General features: G+C 34.8%; 3 protein-coding genes across 3 annotated transcripts; 1 reads left to right on the plus strand and 2 right to left on the minus strand.

Annotated features, from left to right (window-relative positions):
* The first annotated feature begins 14,767 nt into the window (after positions 1-14,767).
* Positions 14,768-16,914, plus strand: LOC113302794 (40S ribosomal protein S8-like). The gene is made up of 5 exons (XM_026551754.1): positions 14,768-14,877; positions 14,972-15,044; positions 15,178-15,508; positions 16,299-16,468; positions 16,643-16,914. The coding sequence occupies exons 1-5, from the start codon at positions 14,874-14,876 to the stop codon at positions 16,716-16,718; spliced, it is 654 nt and encodes a 217-aa protein (XP_026407539.1). The 5' UTR covers positions 14,768-14,873; the 3' UTR covers positions 16,719-16,914.
* A 323-nt stretch (positions 16,915-17,237) lies between these two features.
* LOC113302809 (inositol monophosphatase 3-like) lies at positions 17,238-19,865 on the minus strand. The gene is made up of 12 exons (XM_026551769.1): positions 19,721-19,865; positions 19,565-19,620; positions 19,432-19,482; positions 19,196-19,276; positions 18,989-19,092; positions 18,801-18,885; positions 18,540-18,594; positions 18,405-18,448; positions 17,952-18,020; positions 17,776-17,876; positions 17,628-17,684; positions 17,238-17,510 (listed from the first exon to the last, which is right to left on the minus strand). The coding sequence occupies exons 1-12, from the start codon at positions 19,731-19,733 to the stop codon at positions 17,411-17,413; spliced, it is 816 nt and encodes a 271-aa protein (XP_026407554.1). The 5' UTR covers positions 19,734-19,865; the 3' UTR covers positions 17,238-17,410.
* Positions 19,866-20,350: 485 nt separating this feature from the next.
* LOC113302800 (putative MO25-like protein At5g47540) lies at positions 20,351-24,046 on the minus strand. Its single transcript, XM_026551761.1, has 11 exons — positions 23,927-24,046; positions 22,739-22,900; positions 22,446-22,564; positions 22,193-22,267; positions 21,963-22,056; positions 21,656-21,715; positions 21,444-21,512; positions 21,055-21,153; positions 20,894-20,938; positions 20,684-20,786; positions 20,351-20,548 (listed from the first exon to the last, which is right to left on the minus strand). The coding sequence occupies exons 1-11, from the start codon at positions 24,044-24,046 to the stop codon at positions 20,472-20,474; spliced, it is 1,023 nt and encodes a 340-aa protein (XP_026407546.1). The 3' UTR covers positions 20,351-20,471.
* Between the last annotated feature and the right edge of the window lie 272 nt (positions 24,047-24,318).

Here is a 24,318-nt window from a genome sequence, read left to right on the forward strand (position 1 = left end):
GCACGCTTATGGTTACCATTCTTGGTGTAATTTATTGCGAAAAAGGTTAATTCTTCATTCTAAGAGTAAATCAAATCTTGTTAATACAAGTTTGTATCTTAGTTAAGATGATCGCATTACTTGATCTTCATGACTATTATTTTGTATTGCTTAATTTTTTGAGATAAATATTTGTTATCAAATTTTTGTTTATAATACCATCTTATGATGATTGTTCCTTAAAAGTTATGCTCTTAACTCTTACGTTTGCAATCTTTACTTGTAAACGTCTCTGTGTTGTTCTCCTTGAAAATGACAACAAATGAAAGAGATTTGAATTTTGAACTTGTGCTTGATTGATATACCTATAAAAATATTTCCTTGGTGAAAATGATAAGTTGCTAAACTTGGTGGATTATTGAAAAAGATTGTATGTTATCTTTAGTCTTGATAATCTCTTAAGGTAGTTTATTACTATCCTTATTCGAAACCTTTGTCAATTTATGACAAAAATGAAGAGAATTATTTAGTAGAAATCTACTAAGACATATGGCTTTACTGAGCTTTGTCTAAGGGGGAGTGAATTAATTGTAAGAAGGTAAACTTTAAATCTAACAAAAAGAGACAAGTACAAGCTAATGGTACAATGGATTTTGAAACAAGTAAAAATACTACGTATTGGCATATTAGGGTGAGTAGATTGATTAGTTATTTTAAAATGTTCTAACTTGAGTATTATCATAAGTTTTTATTATGTTATGGGTCGTCAACAAGTACATGATGAACACATGCATATCGAAGGCATTGAGGATTCAAGAAATCAAGAAGTATAGTGGAATTAGAGCATAATGTTTTGAAAATCCCATATGTAAAATGATTTTGTCACTAAAATTGACAAAGAGTGATTGTTAAGGCATTTATTGGTTGAACCAACTAACATTGGTATGCCAAGTAAGTTGTCTAATTTAGATGCCAAAATGCATTCTTGATTTAGTATACTAAAGTCAGTTTCGAACTAAATTAGATTTAGGTAGTAGAATATATAACAAAACTATCCTTGAAGACTGAAAATTAAAAACTACACGAAGACATCTATGAAGAACTTCATTAATTTTAGTAATAGATACTTGATTCTTGATTATTCTACCTCTCTATCTGTCAAGACAAAGTGCTCACTCTTTGGAAGATTTCCTATGACACTAAATATACTTTGTATATACACCCGAGGATTTTTGAGCCTAATACTTTAGTGAGAATAACCATTGACCTTGGATAGGTCTTCATGGTATAGTGAATGGAAATACGAAAACAACGAGCCAAGAATCACTCAATTTCTAGTTATAACAAAGAAGTTATGAGTGATTTATTAAAGCTAAAAAGCATTACAAAGGTTTAGTTCGTGAATAAGAAACAATACACGAACTTTTAGTGATAGTTCGTGAACTAAATAGCAAAAACGTGACTTTAAGTCTATTTTAGACAAGTTTTTAATATTTTATTTCCTAGACAATGTGACTTGAGTGTTAAGCAACCTAGCCTTGGTTGAAAACGCGGGGGTACCAAAACACACCACCAACTTTTTCTTAGGAAATCTATATGGACAAACTCAATACAACTTCGAGAGTTCAACTCAATCAAGGAATAGTATCTAGAGTTATCTCCCTCTCTCTATCTCTCTTGCAATTAGAACGTTTACAGAATCAAATCTGTGAACCTAATTACAAAGAGATTACTTGGACGGTACCAAAGACCAATATCCAAGAATCAATCAAGTCGTATCCAACAAATTAGGTCGGATGTATCTACTATGATTGATTAACACACAACCTGTGATATTTCAATTATAAAGATAAACAATATAATGCGCAAAAAGAAATAACACAGACACCAGAAGTTTTTTTAACGAGGAAACCGCAAATGCATAAAAACCATGGGACCTAGTCCAGATTGAACTCCAAACTGTATTAAGCCGTTACAGACACTAGCCTACTACCAATTAACTTCGAACTGGAATGTAGTTAAGCCCTAATCGAGTCTCCCACTAATTAAGGTACAGTCGCGCTCCTTACGCCTCTTGAATCCCAGCAGGACTCTGCGCAATTGATTCTCTTAGCTGACGTCACACCAACTAAGAGTTGCTTCAACTTGATGGAAGACTTTGAACCAATTTTCCTCCCACAGACTAATTTTATATATGATTTCCTTAATTTTACAATCAAAAATTTGATCAAAGGTGATGGAAATTGATAGCAATAGACAGAGTCTAGCTAACCTCAATATATGCAACCCGAAGTGCATCCTAGATTATTATTCACCTCACAAGTATAAAACTTGTGGAATCAACAAAGTTTGAGACGAAGAAAACTTTGATGATTTCTATCTATCTTGATCGAGTGAGAACCCCAACAATCGATCAAGATCAGGATACTCGAGTTATCAAGTAAAGATAACTAAACCTGGCTTTACGAATCCCTATGAAGTTTTTGTAGTCGCTAAAACTTAAAAGGGTTAGGAAGAGGACGACTCTAGTTACAACTAGGACAAACCAAAAAGTGGTATTGTGATACAAAGATCACAGTTGCTTGAAGTTCTCCTTTATGGACATTCAAAGCATATGTTGCTTTAGGTTTAAGCTAAGATAGCTTTGGAACCAAGCAATCCATCGTTAGATGAATCTTTGAATCTGATTCACATTTACAAGATATACACTCTGTTTAGGTGAAACCGTAACCGAACCGTGTATAAAGACTATGTTCAAGGTGGTTAGCCAAAACTAGCCGATTTGAACTTAAAAGCTTAATACTCATCTTTATGAACACTTAAGACATTAACCTTGAGTCACAATCATGTGATCGAATAAGTACTTAAGACATTAACCTTGAGTCACAATCATGTGATCAAATAAGTCTAGTGTTTTTAGAGAATTGATCAAATGCTAATTATCTCGTAGAAATAATTTTATCGCACTTGAAAATGATCGACATCGTTAGTAGGTACACAATGTACAAATACCATAGCCGTTCGTGACTCAGGTTAGTCAGAGTTCGTGTACCTGCTTGTGATCTAATAAGCCAAACCAAGTTCCAGATTTCGCAAAACTATTTAGGTCTGCGTACCGGTATGGATACCTTAAGACTATGACCAGTTCCGGAGTTTGCAAAATTATTTTGGTTTGCGTAATGGTTTGGATACACAACCGAGTTCCGGAACACATAACTATTTTGGTACGTGTACCAATATGCATACTCACCCGGTTCTGTGACCACAGTTCCTTTACGGTTTGCATACGAGTATGCGTACCGATCTGGTTCACGAGTTAAACAGATTTTCACATTATGTGCATAAAGATATGCGTGCTTCTGTAAGTTGGCATATAGATACTCTGCTACGTGTACGAGTACATGTAATACGGGTTCAGACTTATAACAGTTTTCCCAGTTTGTAAGACTGATAACACTGTCTTGTATCTGAATCTATAGTAGTTCTATATTTTTCTCCAAATCGATTCGAAACATTCCCGAATAACATCAATGACACATATCATTGTTCCAGGCTATTTTCGAATGATAAAACTTTAACCGTGATTTTGATTCCGAACAATAAATTTTCCTTAACCGAAATTCATCAAGCATGAACAAATGTTCATCAAGCTTAGTCATTATATTTAGAGAAGTCCCTTAAGTTGATAATTAGTTCTCGATTCGAAATTCTTGAATATGCATGATCGTTTAATTAGTAATGCGACATCGTCTCAATGATTGAAAAATGAATATAACTTGAGAAATAGGTGGTTCAGTCTTCACTTACCTGTTGTTGATGAAGTTCTCCAAAATCTTCGGTTGATCTTCGCCTTCGAATGGTAGAACGCAATGATGACTGACGTGATCCATTGTTTCTCAACTACATTTCTATCCTAGTCAGAGACTTAACTAATTGTAGACTTGAAATCAAGATATAGTTTTGATAAGTAAATTTGACAACAAGCTTGAGATAGCAACACTTGCGAGTTCGACCGAGCAATGCTCTAACATTGATCATTAACTATAAAAAGAGGTTTCATTTAATTACACAATCTGTCCCTTGGAAAATTATTTGTGTGTGTTGCATAAAGTTGTTTTCCACATCTCCGTTCTTCATGAACAAGAGTGAGATTTTGAAGACTTTACTCGGGGATCGTAAAGCAAAGGTAAGTTATCTTTTTCTTTGATAGTTACGGAGCACGTACCTAGGTGATTACAATAAACCTTGTCTATTTTAAGATTCTTCTCTTCTGTTATAAGGTCATTCAAGGATTATTTATATAAACCTTAGATCTGATAGATCAAGATATCATTAGATTTTTTCTACTTGATATTGTGAGATAAAATCAATTAGGCTATAAACGTGTAAACCCTAATTATTGAGGAGTATATGTTAGATCATAGCTCGGTCAACCTCGCATGCGTTGCTATCTCAAGCATGTTTGCCAATGTTAGTGATCAAAACCATAAGTCTTGATTTCTAGCCTACATAGCTAAGTCTCGGACTAGGATATAAAAGTATAGTTGAGCTCAAGGACTTCATGGCGATTCATCATACAATGACGAAGATCTATACAAGGAACCGTGGAACTTCATCAACAAAAAGGTATGTGGAGACTTGAACTTATCTATCACTCAAAAGTTTATCTCTTCTATCTCCTACTTCTTATGAGACAAAAGTCGTATGCTATGTAGACTAGATCATACACATTTGACATTTCGAGCTGAGCATTCATTGCTTATCTTTTATCTCGAAATTGTGTGTTGGTAATGCGTTTCCATTTGATCAAGTTTATCTTCACCTAGTGATGAAAGTCATGAAAAGTTTCAATTACTTTGAGAATTGCTCTGACGTGAATCGGTCTGTGAATAAAGGCTACATAGCGTCCTCTGAGAATGTCTCAATGATTGAAATGAGAGTTTGGATTACATAACCATGTATTCCTTGAACCGAAGTTTTCGAACTTTGTAGATCAAGAGAAATCGGGAGGATTGTGGAATTGGCTTGCCAAGTCCGCGAACTGTCGGAAGTTCTCGATCGAGAATTTCTGCTGGGATTTTCCGAAACTCGTTTGTGTGCTTAGTCCACGAACTCAGTCTGCGAACCCAGTCCGCGAACTGGCGGAAGTTCTCTTTCCGAGAATTGCTGCTGAATTTGGAAAACTAAACCGATTAACTTAAGTCCGCGAACTTGTTTGTGAACTTAAGAGGTTATGATCTAGAGATGTGCTCTGAACATGAAACATTAAATTACTAAGGAATGTTTTATGAAAACCGTGGCTATAATGTTCATAAGTCGATTCAATCAAATCGAATCATCTTTGTTTCAATTGTGTCTTATGTAGTTACATAAGATCTCATAGCAATTGAACAACTCTTTAACTAGTTCATTTGAGTTAATTGAACTAGTTATGGTGAAGAAGAACAAGGTTAATATGAAATGCTCATATGGTTAACCATTTGGGTTACTATATTGAACCAACATACACGTACACATTTGGGCATGGTTTTCACGAACCCAGTAAACGTCTACCCAAGTGTGTGTGACTAGCTAAGTTTTCGATCTAACGTTGAGAAATATTAGCTTGAATCTAAATCAGGTTTTCATCTAACGGTGAATAAGGATTGCTTTGTAACTAAGGCAAAACCCTGATTTGAAGGCTATATAAAGGAGACATCTAGCATTGTGCAAAACTAATCCCCACACGTCTGTGTGCTACTAGTGCGCCCGCTAGAGTCGATCTCCATTAACCTTTGATTTTCTCTCTAAAATCAGGTTAACGACTTAAAGACTTCATTGGGATTGTGAATCCAGATGGATACTACTTTATCGTAGTTATGTGATCTGATCTTGCATCTTATATCCTACGAGTACAATCAATTGATTGGCTTGAGATCGTGAGAGTTCTCCGATAGGCAAGATAAAGAAGTCACAAACATCTTCGTCTCACTGTTTGTGATTCCTCGACAATCCGCTTGTGTAGTCAGAAAGGATTGTAGAGAGGTGATTGATTAATCTAGGTTGTTCTTCGGGAATATAAGACCGGATTATCAATTGGTTCCTGTTCACCTTGATTTTATATCAAAAGACGGAACAAAACCTAGGGTTTATCTGTGGGAGACAAATTTATCCTTTGATAGACTTTTCTGTGTGAGACAGATCTGTTTATTATCAAGTCTGTGATTTTGGGTTGCAACAACTCTTGGTTGTGGGTGAGATCAGCTAAGGGAATCAAGTGCGCAGTATCCTGTTGGGATCAGAGGCGTAGGAGTACAACTGTACCTTGGATCGGTGGGAGACTGATTGGGGTTCAACTATAGTCCAATCCGAAGTTAGTTTGCAGTAGGCTAGTGTCTGTAGCGGCTTAATACAGTGTGTATTCAATCTGGACTAGGTCCCGGGGTTTTTCTGCATTTGCGGTTTCCTCGTTAACAAAACTTCTGGTGTCTGTGTTATTTCTTTTCCGCATTATATTTTTATATAATTGAAATAATACAGGTTGTGCGTTAAAGATCATCAATTGGATATCCAACCTTTGGTTGTTGATTGATATTGATTGATCCTTGGACATTGGTATTTGGTACCGTGCAAGTTATCTCTCTTTGATAAAGACTCACAAATTTCCATTTGCTTAAGTAAAGATCAAACCGAGAGATTGAGATATAAACTCTTTGATATATCTTTTTATTGATTGAGTCTAACTGTCTAGTTGATTCTCATAAAAAGTATATTGGAGTTTGTCCATACAGATTGCTAAGCAAAATATTGGGTGGTGTTGTTAGACCCCCGCTTTTTCAGTATCTTCTAAAGAGAATTAACATTATGCTACAAGATTTACAAGAGAAATTCCAAAAGAGAATTGGAGTTCTACTAGGAGTTTTTAAAGGTGCACGAATACAACTGAAGAAAGGTGTTACATCTAGTTTGAAATATGGTAGTATATAATTGGTGTAACAACTTAAATTAGTGTTTGTTCAACCTGGACTAGGTCCCGCAGTTTTTCTTTAAGATTGCAATTTCCCCGTGTTTGAGCATTACTCGGTTGAACCCACTAAGTGTTGGTATGTCAAGTTTGGTTGTCATATTTTAGCTCTAAAACTTGAAGCTTCCTGATTAGATTACTAGAGTCAACTCCGTTAGGTTAGACTATGAACATTAGAAATATTGAGACAAACTCATGTTACTCTGAAGAACCTGAAGACTTGTCAATATCAATGTATACATCATCCTTTTGTTCAAGGTTAGTAATACATACTTGACTTGTTTCCATTTCAATCTACGTTGTTTTCAAGAAGTTTATATTGAAAACATAACATATGAAGTTATATTTATATATATCTAGTATTTGTAACTTGATCATTACATTATGATCAAAGTGTCAAGGAAGTATATACTTGTTGTTTCATACAACTTTGGTATATTGGATTACGAAGTATAACATTTATCTTTTAAGCTTCATAATCACGGGATAACATTATTTAGTAATTCACTACTAGTTTACTGTGTTGAACTTTGGGTTGATTCCATGCCTAGAAAATTGAGTTTGATTACATGAGTTTAAGGAAGTAGACTTGCGAAACTTATTTTGTAGTTGAAAGGAATCAAAGGATCTATTCTAGGACCGATCCCTTAAGCAAAAGATCTACACTAGGACGGTCTCAGGAATCTATAGCAGGACCGCCCCTACATGGGGATCTATAGAAGGACCGGTCCCTTACTTGGGGATCTATTGCAGGACCGACCCCTAAGAGGTTAAACAATTATAAAACGTGTTTCCAATTTGTCTATTATTTTAGGGTTTACATATATATCGTAATATGTTTTGGTTGACATGGAAAGTTCATTAATGTCGTCATAATATTTTGAACATGTACTAAAATCTTATTTCTTAATGTCCAAGTATTTTCATTGATACTCAAGGTGAGATCCCAACTGAAATATTCCAAAATATCTTTTTGATATTCATAATTTATATGTCTTTAATTTCCCAATGATTAAAGCATATCTCTAGATTATATATTAGTAAAATATACTTGTATGCTAGTTAATATTGAGTTGTCATCCATGGGAGATTTCGGTATCTATTAGTTGGACAATCGTTGGAATTTAGTAAAAACCGAATTTGGTATTTATTGCATATCTTTGATATTTGCGGTTATCGAAATTCCTTGATGTCCAAACTACCTAGGTCATTATAAATAGTGAAGTTTGTTCTTCTCACAAACTTGTCATGTAATATACAAAACTTTACGTTTAGTGTGGGGAAAGCCCACTAGTAGTGTTCTCGCAATACTCTCTCGAAGAGGAAAGTAATTTAATTAGGTGAAATCTCTTATGTGTGCTTCATTTAAAGACTTCTTTGAGATCAAGAAGCTTTTAGTAGTCCCGTTGATGTGAAACTAGATTGTATAGTTATTTTATTTTTCGATTATTGATTTGATTGACTATTGGTGAAGTTGAATCTTGATTGCACCTAGTTTGTTCATTCCGTGATCATTTTCTTTTGATATAAGGCCACTCAAACTTGATCAAGGTTTATCCATTTCAGATATGATCTTTGTTAATTGAAGATCTGAAGATAAGACTTTAGATCATCCATTTTTAACAGATTCCTTTTGTGCGAGATCGAACACAAGGTAATCAAGTTGTTTATGTAGATACATTGAAGACTGAAGATTTGAAGATAAGAAGATTTTTTTATTAGTATTATGATCTTTGTGATTATACTTCATGCACACCTTGATTGAATGGGATCCGACAAGTTTGTTTGTCTCTGATAGACTTCCATAACTTTTAGTATAGGTCGACGATCTATCATTTGGTGTTCTCTTCAGGATCCTAATATGATAGATTGTGAACTAAGATTGATTATCTCTAATATTATTTATATCTTGGTTGATCTAAACCAATGCAAAGGAGTTTATATTGATTAAATGCAAGACCCTTTGTAACCTAACAACATCTCTGGTTAACTTATTGATCTGTGAGATTGATAGAGCGGTAATCAAATACATATTAGTCCTTCACTTTTTCAGAATACGATCCAATGAAGTTGAGTGCTAGAAGTCTTTACAACGGTTGAAGCAACTTAAGATAATGGACTATATCTTAGGATTTTCGTGTGTAGGCCAGATTGATAGTAGGCGTAGGGATACTCTAAGTAACTTGGGGGTTAGTTTACTCGGTCTCAATTATACGAAATTGATAGTAGTTTTTGTATAGCGGCTAAATTCTGAGAGTATTCAAAATTGGACTGGGTCCCTGGGTATTCTGCACTTACGGTTTCCTCGTTAACAAAATCTTGTTGTGTGCTTTTACTTCACTTTTCGCATTATAATTAATTATTGTTTTAGTTATAAGTAATTACACTGTACGTTAATCAAACACTTGGTTAGATCCCATATTTGGTTCGGTTCCGGACTTTGACCATATACCAACTGGACATCTTATGGTTGATATCTTCTTGACAGTTTCTGTCTATATTTGATCACACAAAATATGTCTTACATAGGTTGATATCAAAAATATTATGGTGTACTTGGTACCCTCGTAATTTCAATTGGTATCGGATAAGGCAAACACGAAAAGATCTAACAATTTGTATTTGGTGCAGTCCAACCTATCAGATAATGAATTCAGGTTCACATGAATCCAGATTAGTTAACGTACTGTAAATATTTGATGGTACTAACTATGTATGGTGGAAATCTGCTATGAAATCGTTTCTTCAATCACATGATTCTATGGTTGCTAAATAAAATAGTTAGTGGTGTACTTGGTACCCTTTCATTTTCACGTACATATACCAGATTGGTTGTATGCACAATGATACTGAAATAACTGAGTAACTTGGAGTTAGTTTGCTTAATCTCAACTGTATGAAGTTATAATAATCTTTGTATAGCGGCTTAATTATGAGAGTATTCAAAACTGGACTGGGTCCCATGATTTTCTGCATATGCGGTTTTCTCGTTAACAAAATATCGTTGTGTGACTTTGCTTTATTTTCCGCATTAGAATTATTGTTATAGGTATAATTAAAGTAATAGCACTGTATGTTAACCTGACAATTGGTTTGATCTCATATTTTGGTTCGAACTTACTCTCTATATGCCAAGTGTACATCTTGTTGAAGTAATCTTCTTGACATTGCTTGTCTGCATTAGATCACGTAAGATGTGTTATCGAAAATATTGTGATGTACTTGGTACCCTCTTCATTTCAATCCTAAAAGTATTATCTTGATGAATAACTATTTTAGGAGGGTCGTCCCGTTTACCTATAACATACACCAAAATTCCATAAGGATTATTCTAGGTCTTTAGTCTTGGGGATCTATCGATGGTTTAAGCCCTCTACATGCTCTCAAATTAACCAGGTCATCTGACTCTTTGTTGATAAAAGAGAATCCATAGAAAAAATGGATGTTCTCTTAAAAAGAGCAAAAGTAAAGAATTTATCTGTCAAGAGTATTAAGCTTTATCGTCTTAAAAGATTGTCCCTCAATCTCACTAAGGAATGCGAAAAAGGATGATTTATGGATAAAAATCTCTTTGATACTATTAAATATACTCTTGAATTCTTGCGGTGTGTTGCTCAATTTAAAAACGAGGTGAATTTCTTGCAAGGTACAAGCTCTGACAAGCTTTGTTATCATTATGGTAAAATTGGTCATGTTATCAAGTAGTATTGTATACTCCTTAAAAAGGGAATTGTTATTTGAGCTTCTGTTATATATGTGTTGAAAGCCTTTGGGCTTTGGCTGATATCCGTTACGTAAATGTATTCTGTTATATTGTAATTTGCTCTATAAGTTGAGTAGTTATTGTTGTAACATGTTGTTTGAGTTTTCACTTTTATACTTGGGAGTCATTTCTGGCATGGGTCATCGGATTTATTTTTGTAGAGACTATCAATTAGTCATATCATAAAATATAGTGTGTTAGTTTTGTCCTGTTGACTTGGTCCAAATGCTATAAGGTCCTTTTAGAAAAAAATAAAGATCAATTTGGTCCATAAAATTATTGTTTGGTCCTACGCTAAATGTTCCAGTGTGGATAAAAATACCTTTTTTTTTCTCTTTCTTCATAAAGATAAATAAAAAAACAACTAAAAACTTAAATATCTTTTAAATCATAAGTTAAAAAATAATAAATCTTATTTCGAAAAAAACTCTACGAGATCTCTCCAACGAGTATCGTTGTTGCTATACTTTAAAACTTTTAATTTTTACCTTATTCTTTAGCTAAAAATCAACCAGTACCAAACTGAAAGTTTTTTTATTATTATTATTTATTTATTTTAAATTTTTACCTTATTCTTTACCTTATATCCGCATACCAGGTGGCATGAAAAATCAGTAGCGCCATTATGGTAAAAGAGATAAGCGATTGAATTCCTAGCGAGCGATATTATAAATAGCATCAACGATAAAGAATGTATTGCTGGATATATTCAGAATATCGCTCGATATTAATTATATCTCCAACGGTTGACTCTATAACACCTATAAATACCACACCTCTCGTTTTATTCCTCTTCACACATTCTTTTCTCTTCTTTCTCCTATAAACAAAATTCTTTAGTTACTTTCTTCCAGATATGGGTGAGAAAAGAAAAAGAAGTAAAAAACTCAAAGGATCTACTAGCACCCCAACTAGTGGGTTAAATTATGTCCAAGATAAAGAATATGAGTTCAAAAATGTTAGACAACTAGCTGGTGATGGTGTACTCTCTGCGCATACATTTGACCATCCAGAGCGAGTTAATTTAGTCGCACTAACAAGTGCTTGGTCAGAGTTACGCATGGTGTTTAGGTACCTTCCCCCTGTTGTTCAAGAAAGAGTCTGAAGATATCCTTGGTGGCGATTATATGATATATAACCTATAAACCATATGACTCAATAACTCAAGTTATATTCGAACGATGGTGGAAGACTACGAATATTATTATTTTTTCCCGAAGATTTTGAATGCGGTAAGTTTTTTTTTCTCGTAACTAAATTTTTAGATTATGTCTTTTGTTTTATAAAATTCAACGAACTCTAATCATGAATATGTTGTTAAATAAGAGTTACACCGCTAAATTTGTACATGTTAACAAGAATTCCATGTGAAGGAAATTCACTTCCATCTAACAGACTAAATTGGGAGTCGGAAGATATATGGAAAGAAAGACTTCCTTTATACTCAAATGATTTATAAGGAAATCAAGCACATAGACAACTAAAAGCATATGGGTTAAAAGTGGTTAGGTTGATTATCTTTTTTTACAACGTTATTTTAGGAAAATGGATCAAAACAGGGAAGAAATAAACAATATATGTACCCTGAACATTATGAGGAGCTCGAAAGTCTGTTTGTCTTGTGAACAATATGCCAATTTCTATTTCTAAATGCTAGCTCGATCAATGGTGTTAATTGGTTTTCTCGAATCATTTGAAGATTTAGAGGAAGCGCCAAGATATGATCGAGGATCTCCAATTTTATTTGAACTTTACATAGTCCTCGGTAATTGTTCGATATGTACTTAGAGATTATGAGTTGGGTAAGAAGATAAAAGACACTAGAACGAAAACTGGAATACAAATAAATTATGCCCACTCCACATGCTTGGAAATTAATGCGTGTTTAGAGATTAAGAGTTGTATATGAAGACAAAAGACGCTGGATTGGAGACTAAAATATTAAGAAATTGCGCCAGTTCTAGTTACTTGGGAATTAATATGTGTCAGTTCCAAGCTACGAGTCCTGGTGGATCAAGTCAGCGAAGTCGTGAAAGTCGTGGAAGTGAAAGAACAAGTTTGAGAAGTCGTTTTATGCATAATATACCAGAAAGTTCTACTCAAAATATAGTGTTAGATGCAAGTAGTACGTGAAGACGATGAAGCCATGGACAAGGAAAACAACCACTAGAGCTTTGTTTAACCAATTGCACTATAACTCCAGGTGGTGGCTTGAACACTAAAGCAATTAGGTAATCTAATTTGTTTACCCCAATTGCCTCATCCACATCAGCATTTCACGCATTTCAGCCTCAAGTATTTCAAGATTGCTATCGTGTTCCCTTCCTCCCGAGTGAACCCGTTACTTTTCAAGGTTACGGCGGTTTTAAAGAGACTCAAACACCAAGTCAGTCTCAAACCGGCTCAATCTCTGAAATGTTGAACAACACTCTTGATCTATAAAGCATGACCAAATTGAATCTTTAATGGTGTGGGAGGAAATGGTCAGGGAAATGAGTAGTTTATGGATGTAATTTAATTTAAATATTTTTAATGTAATCTTTTTATTTTTACTAATGAAAACTATCATTAAATTAATGTTCAAATAGAACTAGTTTTACATTTCATTAAGTTCCAAAATTTAATTAAAATTAAGTGCAATTGCATTACATGATACTTAGTCAAAATTAAATCCCTGCGCATGAGTCTTGTAGAGTTGATAGCATTCATCATGCTTAAACTGTCTTTTGTTGTCTTCAACAAATTTGGTACAAGCTATCATTTTCAGTTCATCGATTGACAACCTAGGATGATCCCCTTTTATCATCCGCGAAATTTGCGCGTACTTTCTCACTTCGTTATTGATGAAGCAATATCTTTCTCGAAGACACTCGTTTTTTCTTCTTGAATTTACATGACTTAACGTCATAAACCTTCAAACACAGTGTCACATAAATAAAAAGTCACTAAATTGAAATCTCTATCTCTTGCAACTGATATCCAACATCGAATTAGAGAAACATCTTCTTCTCGCGTGGAGCACTAGCCATGTTGAAATGAATTTGAAATTGAGATGGTGTGAGTTGAAATGAATTTGAAGTTGAGATGTTGTGAGTTGAAATGAATTTGAAATTGAGTATTTATAACGGGTGAATTCCTGGCCGTTAGATGATGAACTACTGAATGATGATCATACCTGGTGCGCAATAGCAATACTAGCACTGCTGCTATAATGGCCATCAAACGATGAACTTTCTACTGCTCGCTAGAGATTATATCGCGTATGCCTAACTGGTAGGGTGAGCATTTTACCCGTAATTCGTGGATTTAACCGGGACCAACCGTATTTTTGCGGATGGATGCCCGGACAATTCGCTAATGGGTTGGACGCGGATGAGATTTTTGAAATCCAACGGATTACGGATCCACCCGGATGCAACCTTGAAAATCCGTTGGACGTCCATACCCGCTAGATTAAGAGCATTTATATAATTTATAGAAAATCCGTTGGAGTGTTGTCCACGTCACTTCTATATTTATATACATATGTAAAATGTGTAGGTTCTATAAGAAGTCATCTATATTGGTTTTATTTTTTTATTATAAATTTTAAGTAACACAAATTCACTGGATTATCCGCATCCAACCTGTTCATCTGTGCATCCATCGGATGCAAATCCGTTGGATGTTGGATTGGATGCGGATGCCAAATTTAAAATCCGTAGTGAATTGGATTGGATGCGGATGAGATAAAAAACGGTCCATACCGGCCTATACTCACCCCTACTAACTGGTATATTTGACACTTTGACACTTATATTTTCCATACTCATAGCGGATGCAAAAGTAGCACAACTACGTCGTTGACGTGACCAGACGGGCTTTTAGACCCTTGACCACGGCTGGGCTGGATTGTAAAGCCTAATACACTTATCCTCCGTACACGTGGAGGAAAAGGCACCAAATGAGTTAGGCTCCGATTGTCATTTTAGTATAAACTTAGGGAGAAATTTGTAACAACGCAAAGTAGGGTTTTTTTCGTTTTTAAAGGAACGAGATACCGAGTCCTTCTTTCTTCTCCCTCTCAAAACCCTACTCTGAAGTTTATCAGGCAACGCAGTCGAGAGGTTTCTCTTTCCATCTGCAAACATGGGTATTTTCCGATTTCACTTCACCCTCTTTGATTTATGTGTGATTTCTCCTAATTCCTCATTTTGATTTCGTAAAATCTGGTTTGGTTTGTGCAGGTATCTCTCGTGATTCTATGCACAAAAGACGTGCAACTGGAGGGAAAAAAAAGGCTTGGAGGAAGAAGCGAAAGTAAGTCCAACCCTGATTTCAGTTTTTGATTCATTTTATTTTTGAGCAAAACCCTAATCTGTATCTGTATTTTGAATCATTCTATTTTTGAGCAAAACCCTAATCTGCATCTGTATCGGTCTGTTTTTGTTAGGTACGAGCTCGGAAGACAGCCCGCAAACACCAAACTTTCGAGCAACAAAACTGTTCGAAGAGTTAGGGTTCGTGGAGGTAATGTGAAATGGAGAGCTCTTAGACTAGATACAGGAAATTACTCATGGGGAAGTGAGACTGTAACCAGGAAATCTCGTATTCTTGATGTCGTTTACAACGCATCTAACAACGAGTTGGTTAGGACTCAGACTTTGGTTAAGGGTGCTATTGTTCAAGTTGATGCTGCTCCATTTAAGCAATGGTATCTTCAACATTATGGTCTTGATATTGGACGTAAGAAGAAGAATACTTCTGCCAAGAAAGAAGGAGAGGTAATACTTCTTGATTACGTATATGTTTATGGTTTGATTTTGAGATTCTGTTTGTGGGTTATTAGATTTAGTTAGCACTTTTAAATGTATTATAATCATGATGTTGAAGTATCTATAAAAATTTGTTGGATTTAGTGTCTCATTTTTACATTTATTTAGGGATACTGATTATGTTCAATGCTGGTGCACCTGTTGTTCACCGCAACAAAAAGTTTCATGTTGTACTCTAATGGCTCAGAGTAAAAAGATTTCAATTGCATACATAGTTACTGATAGAGTTTCTATAGTATCCTTTTAGGGGGCAATTTTGACACTATTTCAATGCATAGAATCCTAATTGGGTATCACTGCTTTGATGCAAAACCCCTATGTATGCTGATTTTCTTGACTTTCCATATTTGGTTAAAGAATGGGATTACTGGATTTATAAGAGTTCTCCAAGATTAATGCGTCATACCTGTGCCTTTGGACGAACCTCTTTTGGGTATCACTGCTTTGATGCAAAACCCCTATGTATGCTGATTTTCTTGACTTTCCATATTTGGTTAAAGAATGGGATTACTGGATTTATAAGAGTTCTCCAAGATTAATGCGTCATACCTGTGCCTTTGGACGAACCTCTTTTGTTGTTTTTTCTGAAATAAACAATGCTTCCTAGAATGTTAAATCAATTTTAGTATTCTTCTTGATCTCTAGACTAGAAATATCAGCATGTGTTTAGTTGTTCAGTAATTGTTTTGTTTGTTCGTTTACCCTATATTGATACATGAATTTCGCCTCTGTATATTAGGAGGCTGAGGCTGTAGCTGAGGAAGCAAAGAAGAGCAACCATCTCCTGAGGAAAATTGAGAGTCGTCAAGAAGATCACAAGCTTGACTCACATATTGAAGAGCAATTCAGTGGTGGACGATTATTGGCTTGTATCTCATCTCGCCCTGGGCAGTGTGGTCGTGCTGATGGGTATGTAGAAATTCTTATGCTTCCTTTTCACCAGTTTGATATTTAATTGTAGACATTCTTAGTTAATCAATCCATCAAGGTTTGAAAAAGTTGTTAAATACTTGGAGTTCTGTAGACATTGTAATGCACATAATCCAGCCATAGTGACATCTGAGTTTTATTGTTTCTCAACAGGTACATTCTGGAAGGCAAAGAGCTTGAGTTCTACCAGAAGAAGCTCCAGAAGAAGAAGGGCAAAGGAGCTGCTTAGAGGCTGTCTCTAGCTACTTGTTATCTTTTTTAGCTACTCTCTTCTTAAATTTATACATTTGGACTATTAGTATGAAGTGTTCTAATCTAGATTGAAGTTTTGTTTCTTTAAGCCAGTTTTTGTAATGTCTTTGATCGAACAAATGTCAGTTTAAACATCAAATTTGCTAAGTCGGATATCATCTCAGTTTTCTGTACATTCTTACTGTTCTAGCATTTATAAATCTTGGTAATCATCTGAATTGGTAGTATAGGCTGGGGGCTGCTTAAGTTGATCCTGTTCCCGTGGATCACTCATTGTATAAAAGTGCGGTACCATAATATTAGCTGGTGTTGTGGTTATCTATTAGTAACCAGTCTCATCGTTCACCTAAGACTGGTTAATAGTGGCAGCTGCAGTTTTTGTAACGTAACCTGCCAGTTCGACTTGCTTAAGTTAAAGGCAGGAATTCACGAATTTGTTTAAACAATCTTTGCACGCGTTGGGCAAGGGGTATGTGATGTAAAGGCGTTGCATAACTCGAAACAAAACAGCTGAAAAATTATTCGGACGAATCAAAGCCTATTATATGATTCACAGCAAACGTTTTTTTTATCGATCATTTTGTTCGCAAGAACTCAACTCTTCGTCTTGTAGACAACAATTGGGTTACAAGTAATTTTAAATGGAAATCTTCATGAGATGGTACTATTTCATTTGCTGGCTTCTTTCAGGGCTTGAACAAAGGCGTCCTTGACGTGAGGGTTCGATGCTGCAACTCTTTGAGATGTTATGTTGAACTCATTTCCAGATCTGAATAAACAAGCAAAAGAAAAAGAACAGACTCAGATCACACTTTCATCAACTTATCAGGTCTTTTAGGTAAGATTTAAAGACTGAGACATTTGGTTTGCAGTGTGAGTTTCTTACGGATCAAACACAACACCTCCGGCTTCTTGAACAATCACAGCTCCACCAGCTACATCCCTGAAAGGAGTGAGTTCAGGTTAAATTGTCTGCAGCATTTATGGTATAGGTGTTGATGCACTAAAATGTAAGAACATTTCAAATAACATACCATGGACCGCCAAATCCGAGTTCATAAAAGAGATCAAGCCTCCCACATGCAATTCCGCACAGGTTTAGTGCACATGATCCACTCATTCGAAGGGATCTCACCTGATAACTCAAATAATTAGTCTTTGACTAGCCTTGAACAAGTACAAAGATTAGAAAGAAATTATTCTATCTTACTTTGAACAGTAAACTGTTAATTTTATTTGTAGTTGCATCCACAGTAGACTTATCACGCTTGGTTCCAACCTGCGCAACAAGAAACATAAGGTAAAGCCAATTTCTATACCTGCATGGCATTGTGCTTCAGCCTTTAAGACATGTAGAAGAGAGCGTTCAGAGCAAAAATGTAAAAAGCACGACTTGTCAAGCGAGCCTTAAGTTAAACATGTCACTCTAGTTTAGATATAGCAAAGGTCAAAATTATGATAATAATGGAGTTTACAATCCAGTGTTGGAGGAAACTATACAACCTAAAAATATAGCAGTATTAGAGATTCATCTTTTTTTTCAATAAAATTAGAGATTCCACACATTAACAGCATTAGCTAGCACTAGAAGACAATTAATAATTAATATTGAATGTTAAAAGAAGAAACTCAAATATCCATCAATTAGAACACATGAATGTACCTCAGTTGCAAGAAGGGACTTCACCAATTCAGTTTGAGAAGAAACTGCAGAGTTTGAGAATTTTAGCATGTTGTAATTTTGAGCACGGTTTAGTGACGACACAAAAACTACATCAATGAATCATTAGTTACCCACCTTTGATAGGAGTGCCATTCAGGAATGCACCTTTTCCACTTACCCCAGTGAAAAGCTACACATGACAAATTCGAAAAAGTTATTACATAAACTTGTTTAAAAGCATAATTTAACCTAGAAGCCGACATTTCAGATCAACAAAAAAGTAGGTATCAATTTCTAAAACGGCGAATTCCAGCAGTGCAACAAAACTGAGTGACCAACGATTGAACTGAATGCATTTCATACTTTTAATACAAAAAATGTAGGCGAAGTACTCACTTCATTGATGATTGGGTTGTAAACGACCCCAACAGTAGGAACCTTTCCAATTGTAAGACCAATCGACACACACACAAAAGGGAACCTACAATAACCCCATTAAGAGTATTACAATACCGATAAAACAATAGTAAAATTGGAGAAAACATACAAAAGGTTAACATGATTTATAAGAAAATGAAAAATACCCGTGAACAAAATTAGTCGTTCCATCAAGTGGATCAATAATCCATGTTGGTTCATCAGTAAGCTCAGTAGTACCATTAGCAGCATCAGTCTCTTCTCCAATGAACTATCAAATAATGAACACTTCAACCAAATTACAACAATCCACTAGTTCGGAAGTAAAATCCAAGATCGTCAAGTAAATACAACAACAATTCATTTTTATTCACCTTGTGTTCTGGGAAATGTTGTTTAAGATGATTGAAAATAAGCTCCTCACATGCCTTATCAGTTTCTGTAACCAAATCAACCTACATTCCCAAATTTCAGTTAAATCCTAGTTGAATTATTTGATAAATCAGAGGAATTCAGACATTGAAAGTAAAAATAAAAAAACTAATATCAAATCAAATTTCAATACAATTTTCGCAATTCAAAATTTAAGAGAACGTATGAATTGATTCACCTGGCCTTTGTGTTCAACATTCTTCTTCTCGTGAAATCCTTTGCGGATTATCTGAAAATTACACAAAATCATTAGAAAAAAACACAAAAATTAATAGACAATCAAAACAATTAATGAGTTTATCGTTAATTACCTCTCCAGCTCTTTTAGCTGCTTCAATGGCAACTGAAAGGAATTGATCAAGTGAATCTACAAAAACAAAATTAGAGCAAAAATTCAGATTTAGAGATTCAACTGAATAATAAATTATCACACTCTGAATACAGTTAATTGAGTGTGCAATGAGTACCATTTTCTCCCATGTTTTGTGGTAAGAGAGTACAGACGAGAGAGAGAATAAAGAGTGATGAGGGCAGCTTTTTGACGTAGAACAAATCACAACCAATAACCCCTGTCTATATATTCTGAGAAAGACGAATTTGTGAAACGATTGAAATATTGAAAAAGACCTTTGATTTTGTAAGTAATTACGAATTTACAAACGACAGAATCTGGTGATGCTGTGATTTCATTTTTGGACTAATGTACCCTTATATATAATGATTTTGCTTTCCGTTTCTTAAAACTACGCCAAGTTTGGAACACTAGTCTACTCTCTTGGTCTAGTAAGCTTCAAGAGCGGTGAGTTCCATGGTGGAAAAAGCGGCCAAGAACAGCCAATAACCTGATTTGTGAATACTACCTTGTGATTACCTTCTGATAATGTGAGTAGCGTTATGACGAGGACATTTAAGTAAATTGAGGAGAATACAGGTTAACTAGAATATGCCAAGATACATATGCTGGACTGTTTTATTCGATTCACACACCCCACTTCACTGCGAATATTCCTCACCAGAAAAAAGAATACTCTTGTGATGGGGCTTTATAAAACAACCCCAGATATTACTAAGGCCAAACCAGCTTGCTCAGCTTCATCTAGGGAAAAATGGTGATAACTAGTTTATTAAAAAACAACATATTACTGAATCCAACATTTACAATAGATTAGTTTGAAGTTTTACACATAGATAGATGTATACTTGTTCTAACTTAACTTCTCAAGAGCGATCTTTAGGTTCCAGGGCAACAATTTCTTTAATAACTTGAGCTTTGTCTGCTTCAAATTGTTCATCCTCTAAGCAAATACAAAACAAAAACAAATTGTTAAATTTAAGAACTGTAGGGGGGAAAAAACTGCTGAAAATGTTGGATATAAAAACTTCATGCAGTCGAAATTTTCAAAAAGTACTACATAAAGGGAGCTTTCTACCTTTATCGATCTTAAATTCGCTAAAGAAACGGAGAAGCTTGCTTCTATTTGCTACTAATATGTCCACTATCTCTGGAGGCTTGTTTTGATTCGCTGCAAAGAGCTGTATAAGAAAATGGAAACAAATTAATATTTTTAGATGCCCCAACAAGATTGTTTCATGCAGGCCACAAGAACAAAAGTTCATACACACTAAAGACGCTTGATTACCTTGAAAACATGAAATGCTTCTAATGGGATGTTCTTGCTTTGTTCCTGATAAAGGAAAAAATCACATAAATTAAATTAGAAAAACTTGCAAACTAAAGGAAAAAATCGCATTAATCTAGCACAACAAGAGCCACTTAGCATAAAAGGAAAAGAGTACATACCCTAAGAAGATTCATTAAGATTCTTAAATTATCCTTGGAGCACACGTACTTCATCATTACAGGAGAATTTGATCGATCTAGTAACATGTCTCCCAAAAGCTGTTACAGAGATAACAGTTATTAAAGAGGAGTTACCATATTCATGCCAGGGATCTAAGGTGTTCAAGGCTGAAACAAACTCTAGAGGATGGTCTATGTGCTTGTGGTTTCTTTCTCAATATTGTTGTCAAACTGCAATATTGCTTTGAGGGAAAAATTTTACACCACAAAAGAATCTACAAACTTATTGTAATATTTTCGTTCAAAAAAGTGGGTAAGGCTCTCAGACAACATAGTGACTTCATAATGCCAAATCTCAAGGGTTCACAGTAAATGAAACACGAAATTACCTTCACGGATTGTCGTCGGATGATGTAATTAGAAGACTCCAGTAATTTTCCATTGTATTCTGCAAAAAACTGGAAACAAAAAAGGTTGCTTGAAACTTTGAAATGTATTACTAACCGAAAGCAACAAGCCTGAAGAAGTACACACAAGATGAAGAGAAAAAGCCAAGCATGTAAATCATGGTGCATCAGGAACTAACAAGAACTACACTTACCCAATCATAGTTCTTAGTTAGAAAATCGGCTACCGTTGATTTATGCCTAGTCAAAAGCTCCTGCAATAAGAAAATAAGATATTAGTATTGGCACCAATTGCTTACAGATGCAGGAATATGATTTTAACATTATCTGCTACAATTAAAACCTAAACCCTTGAGCCGGTGAAAGGAGAATCTCGACAACAGAAAAGGGAATAAAATGACAGAATACTTTTCGCAAAAAAGTAACCTCGTATGGAATTTTTGAGAACACTTTGTATTAATTATCAAATTTTATAAGAACACTTTGTAAAGAGTAACTAACCTTAAAAGTTGTGGAAGCATCAGAGGCAATGTCAAAATTTGGTAGTTGTATAAAATCAAAAAATTTCTTCATGTGCTCCAACTCCAGGACATACCTATGAAGAAAATGAAGCAATTAATGCTCTCCCAAAAGCAAATTAGTGAATAAGAAGTAAGAACTATAAATGGGTTCACAACAATGCTACCCTTTTCTTGAGGACATGATGAAATTTTTTCAAAAACGAAGGTTACCTAGCAATTATCTGATGCCGAATGCACTCCCTCAACATTGCACCGTAATGTAAAGCAAGGTCCATATTTTCATACCTAAAAAGAAAAAAGAAAAAGAAAATAGCGATCCTTAACATGTGGAGCATGCATGAGCATATAAACACTATAGAATAAGCAGAAATAAGATTATTGTTTCTCTTAGTAAATCAACAATCATGTCTCAAAAGATTTAAACGGGTATACTGTAAAATACGAAGTATATTATGTGGCATACTCTGATATTAAGATATCCATAAGGTCTTTGTTTGACTCCAAGTAATCAGAAGCAATAAGTCGTGATTGAACCTGTTGTCTTTGCAAATTCGCGACAACTTGAGTTGCATCTTTTCGGGTCTAATGAGAAGAGACCACATCATGAATATCAAGATAAGCATCACAAAGAAAACAAAAACTTCAAAAAGATACCCACACTAAACCAAAATTAAGTCCCAAGATAGCAAAATTAAATCTTAAGAAAACTTGTGGCATTTAAAGTATTTACTAATTGTAATATTGCAGAACCCTTACCTCCAAGTTAAGCTTTGGTAGACAGATTATAATTAGACGAAGAGTGTTTTGCTTGAAAAATTCCTGCGTCAACTGTGCACAGGCTTCTGCAAGTGGTTCCGAATCACTATTGCCATATAAAACGCACTTCAAGTCTCGCATAAGTTTACCTAGTTCCGCCATCTGAAAGGTAAACGGGACGTCAGACCAAGGCAGTCTTGACCCAAATTATTAACGGATACGACTAAGCTCTCAGTAACTTAAAAGGGATACATGCGTCATTAACTACAAGCTTGATACAGGTCTGTCAAGTACTACTACTACCAGTGAAAGAATTAGGAAACAGAAACAGATTGAACTGGTAAAAAAAAAAGAAACTTTCACGACGCCACCAACGCATCTAGACCATTCTTTTACGCTAATTCAGAATCTGTATAACAGAATCTTCAATTGCTTCATTATCTAGTAAACCTTTTATTGTGTAGTTTGCTCGAATTAACATTGATACGCAATGAAAACCTAAGTATACACACGAACCCACAAGAATAATGGAAGACGAAAATTATGTAGTTTGTGACAGTAATTGCTTCATCAATTTTTAAGAAACAAAGCAGCAGCAACTCTTTAGGAAGTAGAAAAAAAGTATAAACCAACATAACCAAGATAACAACCGATGCACCGGATCAATTGATCTAAGTAAAACTGACAAAAAGAGAAAGTTACGAGCACATAAGTACAAACAACACAATAAGGAAATTTTAACTTCAGCAACTACCGCAACTTAAAAGCACCCTAATCTTTCGCTGATCTTAAGAAGTTGCATCAAGTACAAAATTAACATAATTAAATCCCATAATTGACACACAAAAAAGGAGAACACTCTTGATCCCATAAAACAAGACATAGGTTAGACCACGAAGGGGAAAAAATATATATGCAACCATTCATTCAAAGGTTTATAACAAATTGTATTTTCTATAATTTTCATAACAATGATCCATTCATTTTCGTATTGGAATTCAATTCCTCTATATAAAAAAAATAAAAAATGGTCAAACATATAATACTCCTAATTGTTTTAAACAAAACCACACAAAAATCTAATTTTTTTTATATAAAAAAGCAGAATCACTGATTAACAATCAAATCAGCTGATAAACAATTGAAAGTTAGATTATAAGAATCATCAAAATTAAGAAAAGGAGATACCTTTTCATCGCGCTTGGTTCCCTTGGTAGTTGAATCGGTATCAACAAAGATAAGAAGCTCACGTGTCAAACGAACTAACTCAACAGGTGTTTTGGGTTTCGATTTGAAGAGACTCTTCATTATTCCAGAGCCCCTTCTTCTTCTTCTTCTCGTACAAGTTTATAATAAATATTCTCTTCCTAGTTTCTCACCAGGGGTTTTAGGGTTTCTAATGAAGAAAGATCTTTATATGAATGCAGGAAAAATAGAAGAATGATACTGTTGTCTAGTTGAAGTCGGAATAAATTAGGTGAACTAGAAACAAACGAAAAAAACAGAAACCGAATTGGAAAAGAAGACGAGAGATACTTGAAAAAATAAATTAGTTTAATGTGTCATGGAAAACGGCTGAA

Source organism: Papaver somniferum, chromosome 1 (genome assembly GCF_003573695.1).
Source record: "Papaver somniferum cultivar HN1 chromosome 1, ASM357369v1, whole genome shotgun sequence".
NCBI classification, from domain to species: Eukaryota; Viridiplantae; Streptophyta; class Magnoliopsida; order Ranunculales; family Papaveraceae; genus Papaver; species Papaver somniferum.

Bases quoted from the DNA above. Each gene is read 5' to 3' on its own strand.
- LOC113302800 (XM_026551761.1), bottom strand. From the start codon at position 24,046: ATGAAGAGTCTCTTCAAATCGAAACCCAAAACACCTGTTGAGTTAGTT. The intron at 22,901-23,926 runs GTATCTCCTTTT...TTTACCTTTCAG, and splicing joins GAACCAAGCGCGATGAAAAG to ATGGCGGAACTAGGTAAACT. The intron at 21,513-21,655 runs GTAAGTGTAGTT...TTTTGTTTCCAG, and splicing joins TAACTAAGAACTATGATTGG to TTTTTTGCAGAATACAATGG.
- LOC113302794 (XM_026551754.1), top strand. The intron at 15,045-15,177 runs GTAAGTCCAACC...TGTTTTTGTTAG, and splicing joins GCTTGGAGGAAGAAGCGAAA to GTACGAGCTCGGAAGACAGC. The intron at 16,469-16,642 runs GTATGTAGAAAT...GTTTCTCAACAG, and splicing joins CAGTGTGGTCGTGCTGATGG to GTACATTCTGGAAGGCAAAG.
- LOC113302809 (XM_026551769.1), bottom strand. The intron at 18,021-18,404 runs GTACATTCATGT...CTTGTTGCGCAG, and splicing joins AGTCCCTTCTTGCAACTGAG to GTTGGAACCAAGCGTGATAA. The intron at 17,511-17,627 runs GTAAGAAACTCA...TTGTTTATTCAG, and splicing joins GGAGGTGTTGTGTTTGATCC to ATCTGGAAATGAGTTCAACA.